At 34.8% G+C, this 11,899-nt stretch overlaps 1 protein-coding gene across 6 annotated transcripts; it reads right to left on the bottom strand.

Moving 5' to 3' along the window:
- LOC109706645 (transcription factor BIM2-like) lies at positions 2,515-11,007 on the bottom strand. 6 transcript variants are annotated; one of them, XM_020227587.1, is made up of 15 exons: positions 10,973-11,007; positions 10,679-10,746; positions 10,504-10,566; positions 10,244-10,312; positions 9,543-9,821; positions 8,306-8,381; positions 8,080-8,210; positions 7,599-7,716; positions 7,028-7,097; positions 6,836-6,931; positions 4,890-4,928; positions 4,531-4,744; positions 4,287-4,437; positions 3,561-3,696; positions 2,518-2,832 (listed from the first exon to the last, which is right to left on the bottom strand). In XM_020227587.1, the coding sequence occupies exons 3-15, from the start codon at positions 10,514-10,516 to the stop codon at positions 2,725-2,727; spliced, it is 1,500 nt and encodes a 499-aa protein (XP_020083176.1). In that variant the 5' UTR covers positions 10,517-10,566; positions 10,679-10,746; positions 10,973-11,007; the 3' UTR covers positions 2,518-2,724. The 6 variants fall into 6 exon arrangements, with proteins under 6 accessions (XP_020083178.1, XP_020083177.1, XP_020083176.1 ...); XM_020227586.1 differs by having other exon boundaries at positions 10,679-10,769; positions 10,973-10,991; XM_020227589.1 differs by lacking the exon at positions 10,973-11,007 and having other exon boundaries at positions 2,515-2,832; positions 4,287-4,431; positions 10,679-10,960.

The raw sequence follows: 11,899 nt of genomic DNA, 5'->3' as shown, positions 1-11,899 counted from the left end.
ATAGTCATTATCATTATTATAAACAAGGAATCAGGATATTGGAAAAATGCTCATTTCTCAAGTTAAAAAAAAAAAAAAAAAAGGTACCTCTCACACTTTTGTCGCATATGCGTGATAAGCTAGTTTAATTTGGCCAATTGAGTTTATCTTAACACTTTGCACTTGGTCTTGACCAAAATATTATTATATTCGTTGAACCAAAGATTCATCAGCGTGACAAATTTTATTATGCTTTATAAGAGGAGGGGTAGGTGTGGTGGTATATCACAGTAGCGGCCACTTTGCTGGTGGTGCGAATTGATAATGCTAACAAAATCATGTCACGAGCTGAAAATCTCAACTTAATACTGTGAACGAGGATTCTCCAATATTTGTCTTTGGAGAGTCCTCTTTTATTCAATGGTGGCGATGGTCGTGGTCGTGGTCGTGGTTGTGGTCGTCACTTTCCCTCTCTCCGTGAAAATAAATTTATGGTTTTGAATGGAGTTATATGATGTTGGGTGACAAGTACATGTTGGGTGGTTGAGACTTGAGACCATTATGGGATTCAGTGTCAACCATTAATTATAATTTTATTCATAACCAGCAAGTTAAATAGAGGATTAGGATTCATGACTGTCAGCTCATCAAATATACTAATAATTAGCTTACCTTTCAAGCTCGTGAGTACTTCAAATGCCACAGTCTGATCAGTATTCATTAGAACGCTAATAGAATATAGTGACTATCTTCTATTTCAGTTCTCTTACGGGATATCATTGATTGGGTGAAATTAATGATGAGAATAAAAAGAGGACAAAATGAAAATTAATATATATATATATATATATGCTTTTTTCACATCGGAATATAACACCGGTTAAATTGTGAGATCAGTTTGCAAACTTTAAACAATCCATTATGACATTATCTCATTGTGTCTCAAAACCAATCAAAATCCTCATTTTGAAAAAAAAAAAAAAAAAAGTATAGTATTTTTTTAAAAAAAATCATGATCAGATGAGTAAACTACGGAAACAAATTTTATTGGTTGAAACTATAGATAATGCAATATTACTGTCACATTTTATTTTATTTTATTTTATTTGTTTTCAAGTGCTTGTATAAGAAGCTCCCTACAAAATTTCTCTCCCAAACCTGTCTGAATGGGACCAGTGAGAAAGGCCGTACGTACACACGGACCTGGAGCAACATCCCACCCGATTGTACTTGACAAAGAAAGAATCAGAACATGCCAAACTGGCGCCTTAATTGGATGTGTAGAGATGCAAATTAAAAATTTGAGACCCTCATACTATAATGATCTGTCCTCAGTTTGAACTTGGAATACACTGGAAATTATTCACTAATAAGAAGCCAAAATACATTTGACTTTTTGTTACAAGCTTGAAATAAAATAAATCTAACTTGTGTGTGTGCATTATAATATTTATAGAAACAGAAATGCTACTCATACATCCAAGAAGTGGATATAACAATCGTGCTCCTCAATATGAAGGGTCAATCTTGTACATCAGGAAATATAAGATTTACACATATTTTTAGGAATCTCATTGATTTTCCTGATCACCTATTTTTGATTGGAACCTATGAGGAGCATTGCTTCCTATGCATTCACAGGTTCTACAGAGATGATCTACTGAAGCTTTTGACTTGCACAAAAGCAACATTGTCACATGGCCTTCGATAGTTCCTCTCATTTAATCATCACCGATCATCATATATCCTAAGCCACTTTACACGTACAAATGGTTGGTGGAAAAGATGGGAATTTTCCTACACTCATATATTACGCAGTGGTGGAATCGTTTTGATTAGGCACTGCAGGAGCCTCGCTTTGTAGCGAAGGGGCTACTCGTAAGATTCTTGCTTCTTTGTTACGTGATAATCTGCGTTGTGTGTGTTTTGTGCCGAGGAGTTCTGACCAATCCAATCATAAGTTCATAACCCAGGTGGACACAATAATACAAAAACATATCTAATCAAACTCATCTAACGTACACACTCAAAATTTAAGCCTAGTATAATCCAAATACGTTAGTATATATCTACAGTTACTCCTAATATTTTGTACCTTAATTTTTTTTTTTTTTTTTTTTTGAGTTGTGACACTTCATAAGCTTAGTCATACAATTTTTAAGAAACAGTTCATCTCCTAAGAGAATCGATTTAACTCGAAATCCTTTTTTTTAACTTGTACTAATAAGGACAAACAAAAAAGGTGAAAATTTCATATTGCCAGTTAGTTTGGACACGAAAATGGGCGAAGGCACAACAGTTTAGAATGACTAAACAAATGCGCCACCAATAAATAAACCTACCTGCCATAAGAATGACTACGCAAATACACCAAGCATTGTGAATAAGTATATATACAAATTAATCTGCAACACTAAACAATGCGAAGCATGAAATAAAAAGCTTCACGTATCCACAGCGGAAGCCTCTTCCAAGAAGAAAAAGAAATAGGAAAAAAAGATAAAAAAAATTACAGAAGATTGAAAGAATATCCAACACAAGCATGCGTCGGGGCTATCAAGATCAAATATATATATATAGATATAGATATAGAATAATATACACTAGTCGACGGTGCGCAGCAACAAGAGAAAATCAGAATCGCGGACCCCAAATATACACTGATCAGCGGTGCTCAGCAACAGCCGGAAAATATGTTAAAAAATAAAAATAAAAATCCCAAAAAACTGTTTGAGGAAATTGGCGTTAGCTGTTATCGACTCTGCGCCTCTTTGGTGCTTCAGAAAACTCTTGTCCGGTGTTGCCCGCCCTTGCATGCTCACTTGCTTGATTATTTACGGCAGGAACGTGATCCTATAAACAGGGAAAAGATGTAGAGCGAAAGGGATCAGATTGATTTTGCAAAATGGTTCAAAATGATATGAGATTTTTGAAAAACAAAACTTAAAAACTTTTGCTGAAGGGAATGAATTTTTCTTAATTTTACAATCTGATCTACAGCAGATAAGAGAAAAAGCATATGCTCAGCCATATATCAGAAATCGGAGAACTAAAAAGTATATCTACGAACTATCGTATACATCCAAGATTTTTGAAAATTAGATAAATCATGCTCAGCCATATAATAGCTTTGTGCTTTTGATATCTGGCGACTTCAATATGGTGCCATCTTTATATCCTGTCTAATGGCCTAAAAAATCTTTCAAGGGCACCACCACCTTAAAATGAATTGCACAAGAAATCACCTTATGTCTTACATCACAACAATAACAAGGTATGAACCTAAACAAAGAGTATGTAATAATACCAACAAACATATCCGACAACCAAACATACCTTAGCGTTTCTCAAAATGTTGGACAAAATAATATTCACACCCTCTAGAACTAGGAGCAAGACTAAAGCAGGTGAAGGGCAATATTAAATGTCTAAACCTATCTGACAGCAGTATTCTACACTAGAAATGGTATAAAAGCGAACCAAACCGGAACTTTGAAAGAAGATTTGAACATCTATTCTTTGTGTTTAACTGTTTAAGAAGGCATACAAACAAATGGAGAAATACACCAATAGCTTATTACCTTCGGACTGGAAGTTGAGACTGCTGCACTTCTCTTATTAGCGGCACGTTTACCCAGATTGATCTGTACAGAGATGCTGGCTTGTGACAAATCTAAACCAGAGTTTTGGAGAGCCTGACTCAGTGTAGTCAACAACCTGTTAGATCAAGTAGTTCAGTTCAGCATTAGCTTCAATTCTTCACACAAAATGAAACTAAATAGTTTACCAATACACTTAATCGGCGTAATATTAAATATTTGATCACTAAATGCAGAAATGTGAAGTAAACAGTCAAAAGAATGCAAAAGAAAAAAGAAAAAGAAAAGAAAAGAGAAAAAACGAACAATTAATGACAATTGCTGAACATTCATGAGGATATCAAAACACACAAGTTCATGCATCATTGACTATAGTTGAAAGAAAGATTGAGAAAAAAAAAAATCTTTTTTTCAAATAATGCAATATATAAAAGATTTATCAAGCAGAAATCTAGCAAGTAGGATATTTAATCCCATAGTATAACAGAGAATAAGCAAAGATGGAAGCTCGTTCAGAGACCGGAAAGTAATAAAAAATGGGAAAAAGAAACCACTATTCTCAGACATAATACACAAGAATCCCCCACATTCAATAGCAAAGTAACAAGAATATGCATCAACAATTGATATTAAGATAAGTGAGCTTAACAAAATAAAAAGAAATAACCAACTAAAAGAATAAAAGCAAGAGAGTCATCAAATACATACTCTTGAGAGTAATGACAAGAGACATTAATTGTGCCGTCATCTATCGCCAGTTCCTCATGTTGATTTAACATTTCATTGCTAAATGCAGAATCGGCAACAAGAGGTGATCTTAACCATTGGTTTTGCGCCTGAAATGTGTTGTTATCTGCATCTAAAAGAAACCTCCTTTAAGACTAACATCACTGAACCATCCAACAGAGCAATAGTATATGAGCAAAAGAAGCGTGTAAATCAGCTGCCTTACCAGGACAATGTGGGGGGTTTTCAGTCGCTTTGAAAGAGACACCAGCCATTTGGTTCAGTTCTGTTGGATTGGGTGCATCTGAGGTAACCGTATGTGCAATCTGAATGTGATTGTCATTGATCTTTCCAAGCAAAGTTTGCTGAGGGTGAGCAGAACCACTTTTGTTGATTTGTGAAGAATCAGATATAAAATTTTCAGGGCTTCGGTTATTATTCTGCAAAAAAAAAGGAAAAGAAGAGAAAAAAAGAGAAAGTTCAGACAGCTGATTAAAAGAATGATGAAATATATAAGAAACTCTTAAAAGATAAACGTGCCCTACAAATTCTAGCTCTATTTTCAGTTTTTTAAGTGACAGGTACCCGTGAATTTTTCCAGAATGATCTAAAATAGACTTTTACCTGCCAAAGAAACCAAAATGAAAATCAATAAAAAAAAAGGAGGCTCTTTTTTTGTTTGTAAGTGTCACTAAGAAAAACTAAAGACCTCTGTACAATCTAAAAATTTCACTTGGTGCAACATGGACTAGTTGATACTTGTATTCTTATAAAATAGTTCCAACAGTAAAAATAAACCCAAATCTGCCGTAAATATGCATGGAGGTATGGTGGTTGAAACTAATTAATCTCAGAGAGCAACAGCATAAGCTGAAATTTATTAGTGCATAGAAGAAAGATTTCAAGACCTACTGTACTATCTGTTTGCATCTAAATATTTTTTAAGCTTCCGAATTCAAGGGCTTACTTAAATTTTGCCAGAAAATGAGAAGTGGGATGTAGATATATACATCACAAAATAATACTCCTCCGACCCAAACAAGTATGTTCCAACAATACACATGGAATGAATTAGGGATGCATCCAAACAAATATATCCAAAGTAACATTTTTATGGGATGTGTGATGTACGCATCCAAACTACTGATCATATAGCCCTAAAAATTTGTGCAACCACACACAAGCAGGTATGCCATCCCCCTCAGACCAATTGAGGCCCTTGGTGACACTAAGGCCCCGTTTGGTTGGAGGAATAAGCAGGGATAACGAAAGTTATCCCAGCTATTCCGCCAAACAGGATGAAATTTGACCGGGATATTTTATCCGGGTCAAACCTTGCTATTCCCGGTTATCCCGGAATAGCAAGGGATTTGCTATTCCACCATTTTGGTGGAATAGCACTATTCCAATGTATATATTGTATAATATAAATATATTAAATCAAAATTAAGTTAAATATAATATGTTATATATTATAATACAATATTTTTATTATAAAATTATTAATTGTACTATATTAATACATATTATTTATATTTAAATATATAAATAAATTTATAATAATATATTAAATATTATAATAAATTTTTTTATTAAATTTAAGTTTAAGTAGAATTAATAAATTTAATATTTATTATCATAAATAGTTTTATTAATTGTTCCCACCCCTATTCTTATTTTAAAAATTTAAAAATTAAAAATTTAATTTTTAAAATTATATATTATAATACATTATTTTTATTATAAAATTATTAATTGTATTATATTAATAATTATTATTTTATTTAATATTATAAAAAATTATAGTAAATTATATTTAAATATTATAATAAATTATTTTATTAAATTTAAGTTTAAGTAGAATTTTAAAAAAATTTATAAATTTATTATAATAAATTATTTTTATTAATTGTTCCCAATCCCTATTCTTATTTAAAAATTTAAAATTTAAAATTTAAATTGTTAAATTTATAATTTATAATCTCAAAATTAAAGTTATAATTAAAATTTTAAATTTAAAATTAAATTCTGATATTTTAATTTGAAATTTAAAATTTTATATTTATATTTTTCAATTTAAATTTGATCTTAAATTTAAAGTTTGAAATTTAAAGTTTAAAATTTTGAATTTAAAATTTGAGATTTTAAATTTCAAATTTTGAAATTTCAAAGTTAAAATTTTAAATTTAAAAATATATATTTAAAATTTTAAAAATTTAAATTTATATATAATAAGAGGATAATATGATTGTTTTTTATTTATAAAACCCACTATCTTTCTTATTCCATCTTACCTAACCAAACGCTATTTTTTTTATTCCCAGGAATAACCCAATTTTCATCCAAACGCAAAATTGATCTAATCCCCGCTTATACCTCAATTTATACCTATCCCTAGAATAGCCACTTTTTCCTTATTCTCGAACCAAACGATACCTAAAGGTAAGCCATCAAAGAACACCAAAAAAGAATAAAATTTCACATCAAGTATGAACCAACTCATGAATACACAGCCCTAAAAATCGCATTACCCATGGCATCATCTTCACATTATCCTCGTTCCATTCTGGGCATGAGGACTCGTACTTTTGCACTCTCTCTTGCAAGAAACGGATATATTCGATAACCTGCAAAAAGGTCATTTAAAGCTTGGCCTGTCACTTCTAATAAAACTCAACCTAACATAGTTGGGGAAAAGAGAGAATCAAATTAGGTGCAGTTACCTCTAGAAGAAATGAAGCTTTGTCTCTCTTCTGATCACTATGAGGGATGAGTTCCCTAAGTATCTGAAATCTGCAAGCAAGATTTCAAAGAATTATGGCAGCGAAACAAAATATTATTCCCATTTGTTTCAGATGCGACTTTCGAAATATCCAGAAAAGAATGTAAAAAGGCAGCTAATTGCATAGACCCATGATAGAAGTTGATGGGAAGACGAGGTTCGGCATAGTTCAAGACCAATGATGAATTATAATAAATTAAATTTGTCTCTTTTGCACTTCTCAGTAATCTTTATAGCAGTACTTAGCTCTAAGCTAACAAAAAAGGCTCTAGGTCAAAACAGATTAAAAAAACAAAAAGAGGAATTTCAAATATGGATCAAGACAATTATCTCAATCTTGGTCTTGTATTGCAAGCGACCTTACTCATAAACTACTTATCAAAGAACCCTTAATTATAGTTCAGAACGTGTTGCTTATTCACTCATCAAGGGCTATTCTACTTCCAGAATAACAAATTGAGGACTTTGACTTCAAGGATTTTGAATAGTAAAATACTTCAGCTTGAACTTGCCTGTCATTAATTTTGCTTCTTCTCCGCTGTTCCGTAGCGGAGTGCTTTGATCTTGGCGTGTTGGGTCTCTGATCATTGCCGCCCCCGCGGCCGTTCCCATCTATTTTCACACCTAACTCTGTAACAAAATTAAGGGGACTAGATTACATCTTTGGTACACCAGTAGCTCGGTCAAAAAGAAAGGAAAGGGGAAAAAAACAAAAAAAAAAAAGGGAAGGAATTTAGATATGATCGAAATTTCCAATTGAGTAGACAAGCTAAAAGGTTCATGCAACCGGAAAGGCACTAAAAAAAAAAAAAGACACCTTTTCGTCGCAAATTGTTTAGAACAGAGAAATTTTAGCCTCAAATTGATATCAGCGTACGTTAACCTATATGCAGAAGCATCCCATCCCGCACAAGATCATTCCCCATTCGAATTTACCAGGGGAAAAAGCACAGAAGTAAGAGGAAAAGAGGAAGAAAAGAATAAAGATCGAACCTTTATGCGAAGAAGAGGCCTCTCTCCTCGCAAACTTCTCCTCCTCCTCCTCCTCCTCGTCGTCCTCGAAACCCTTGCTGGACCTCGAGACCGCGTCCATGAACTGCTTCCTCTCCGGCCCCGGCTTGTTCCTGCGCCCCGAAAAAGCAAGCTTTGAGCTCCCAGAAACCTAGAAACCCCCCCGGGCGAAGCGAGAATCGGAGAGGACGATGGAGAAGAAGCGAACCTGGAGGCGGAGGAGACGGATCCGAAGCTGGCGCTGCCGCTAACGTGCGCCGCGAATGGCGATGACCACTGCCCTGCTGGGGAGGACGAAGAAGAAGCAGCCAAAAAGGAGACGGTTTTAGCTTCTGCAGAAGCGCTAAATCGCCTCTCTCTTCTTTAACAAACTATATATATAAAATATTCTACTACTATTACTATTATTATTATTATTATTATTATTATTATATAAAGAATAAACGAGACGAGGAGTAGTGCCAAGGAGCGTCGTCGTGTGGGAGGAGGTTAATGTCGGGACAAGGCCGAGGTTCACTTTCCTTTTTATTTTTTCTTTTTTATTATTAATTAATAATAATAATAATAATACTAATAATAATAATAATAATAATAATAATAATTATTATTATTATTATTATTGTTATTATTATTATTATAATTACGGGAGAGCGGTGGACCCAACCGGACTCCGCGGCGGATTTCGATTTTAGTTTTGACGGGACGGTTTGAGTTCCGGGCCGAGCCCAAAGGCGCTCCTGTGGATCGCACGCTTTTTGGATAATGACGCAGAACATGCTATTTACCATTCGTACGTACCATGTGACTTCAACGGTACCAAAAAAACATTAATAAATGCCCCAAAAGTTGCTCATTTTTCTTCGAAATTCTGATGAAATTGTCTCTTACTACTATATCAGATGACCAATCTTAATCTTAAGTATCTTAATTAAAATTATTACAAGGCAAGAGTGAAAATCTGTGCAAAAAGCCATGGTGGTGTTTTATTTTATTTTATTTTATTTTATTTTTTGTTTGGAAAACAAAATTTGACACCACTCGTTTAGAACCGTAAAAAAAATACCAAAAACACTTATTATGATAACTGAAAATTACGTTCGAAAAAGGTAACCTGGAACTTTTATCACTGAATGTAGTGTACGATCCTGAATTTACTCACCGCCCCGGTCCCCCGCACGAAGGTACGTAGGTAGAGAGGTACCTATCACGCTGATACACAAACACAAACACAAACGTTTGCGGAATGAAACAGCCCCGTGATGTCACGTGGCCATCACGTGGGCTCCGGTTGCGCGACACCTACTCGGTCCACGTACCCGAAAAGAGATACCACATCCCCTTCAACGGTGCTGATGAACTCACAATCGCACGCAAGAAGAAGAGAAAAAGAAAAGCGAAGCAATCACGACCGTCCGTTAGAGGAGGAAGGAACGACGTTTAGTTACCTCTGTGGTCCGCGCAGGCGCCCCAGAGCGCGAAGGGCACGGACTCGGGTTTGGACTCGGGCCCGAACCCGGGAGCGGGGGCGCACGTGCCGCGCTCGGACTTAACCGCCGCCCTCGCGCGGGGGTCGGACACGTGGCTGATGCTGAACGTGCCGATGCCCCCCGGGAGCACGTGCTCGGCGGGGCCCACCGCCGCTGACTCATCGCCGCGCTTCTTCTTCCTCGCCTCCTCCGCTCGCTCCAGCGGCTGTAAGAAGTCGTGCGTCTTTAGATAAAACCCTGCGGTCGAATTTTCTTTTTAAATAAAATATTAATTAAAAACACCGCCCCCGCATAAAACATCACGGTGCGGGTGGGGGCAAATGATCTTAAATAATAATAATAATAATAATAATAATAATAATAATTAAGGTGAAAAATGTAAATAATGCAAAACATTGGATATTATTATTATTATTATTATTGGATACAAGAGAGTACATGAACTGCTCAAATAAATATGCGGACCTTCGCTCGCTGAATTTGACAGCTCTTTTGAGTTCGGGAATTGAAGTTTCAGTTGTAGTGCGCATAAAATTATTGCTAAATTAAGATGATGATAAAAAATTAAAAAAAATAATCGAGCTCCACGTATTTATTTTGGCGATGCATTTATAAATTTAGCGTAAAATAATTTTTTTTGAAAAAAAGTTAATATATACCTTGAGGGGGAGGTTTTGGATCCGAATCCTTGGTGTAAAGGGAGAGGAAATCGTGAGTTGCTTTTTTTCCTGAGATTTTTTTTATACAAATTGTACAAAATATCATAATTAAATTTAGCAAACGAGATCAACAGAAACTACAAAGAAATAATTTATATATATATATATATATATATATATATATATATATATATATATATATATATATATATATATAGAGTCCGGCTGCTATGCTATATATAAAATCCTTCGTGGCCTACCTTGGAGTTCCATCGATCGTCACACACTACGCAGCTTCTTCACTGAATCCAGAAGTTTAATTCCTGAGCCAAAAATTGACCATAATTCGCATCAAAAGACCGCTAAAATCCATCCATCATTGAATTACGAATCAATCAAAGCAAATAGAACATGAATTATCTTTCGAATCCATACCTCAGGATAAAAACAAGATCGCGATCTCCACTGCGCGGCATGCGAAAGTGAACTCTTTATCTCTCGATCTGGCCACGGAGTTTAAAATCCACTCCGAAATTTCAAACTCTAATCAATAAACAGAAAACCAAAAAAAACAATACATATATATATATATATATATCCAAGAACCCTAGAGCTTAAGAGATCTGGATGAGTCTAGATAATTCGAGGTGGAGAAAAATGGAGAGAATTAATATACTGGAAAAGAGAGAGAGAGAGAGAGAGAGAGAGAGAGAGAGAGAGATCAAAAACTCTATCGGAAGAGACGGGTCACGATGCCTTCCTCACAGATCCTTTATACGGCGCCTCCTTTTCCGTTCCCATCTTTTTTTATTTATTATTATTATTATTAATTATTATATTATGTTTTTGATCCACCTCCTTCTTTTCCGTTCCCCTCTAAACGCCGTTTCGGTAACGCCGTGATCAACACTTAACGGCCGTTAGCCTTCTTGATGGGATTAAGGGGTATAATTTAGGGTTTAGAGAGGCTGTTAATTAGTGGGTTAATTAATGAGGAGGGAGGAGGTGGATGGAGGGTCCGCATCAGGGATCTGTAGGAATAGAACTTGAGCGAGCATCTCATTAGAGTCTCAGATGTAATTTGACATGTTAATTTTTATCTTCATCTAATCACTACTTTAGTATTAAAATTTTTAAAAATAATATTTTTAAAATAGAAATAAAAATGATACGATAAAGCGCGGCTCAAGATGTGTCTTTGGGGAGCTCCCCACTCAAATTTTTCTCGGTATAGGATGGGGCCTACTCTCTCTCCATAACCCTAACACCACGTAGGCACATGACCGTGAATTGCGGGGATCATGTAGAGCGCCTCGATGCATGTGAATGAGATTCCCTTTCCTATTTTTTCAATTTTTTTCAAACGAATTATTATTATTGGCGAAGATATAAAATAAGAATTAGATGTATATATAAATAGACTCTTATTAGGTAACAGGATCAAGTTACCATGAGTGTTTGAATATAATTTGTTTAAGATCAAATGCGGGAACAATTTACATATGGTGTAACTTCCAAGAAACGTGACAAATATAATAAATAAGCCCTAATTCTATAACTTAGGTTTTCAGATAGAGAGAACGGTAATAACCCGATGCATGTATGCACTAAGGAAGAGTACACTTGGTCGTGGAACATGTATTTTTTTTTATCCTG

The sequence above is a fragment of the Ananas comosus genome, linkage group 2, assembly GCF_001540865.1.
Source record: "Ananas comosus cultivar F153 linkage group 2, ASM154086v1, whole genome shotgun sequence".
NCBI lineage: Eukaryota > Viridiplantae > Streptophyta > Magnoliopsida > Poales > Bromeliaceae > Ananas > Ananas comosus.
The sequence above is the reverse complement of the archived record's forward strand: the minus strand, read 5'-3'. Positions and strand labels throughout refer to the sequence as shown.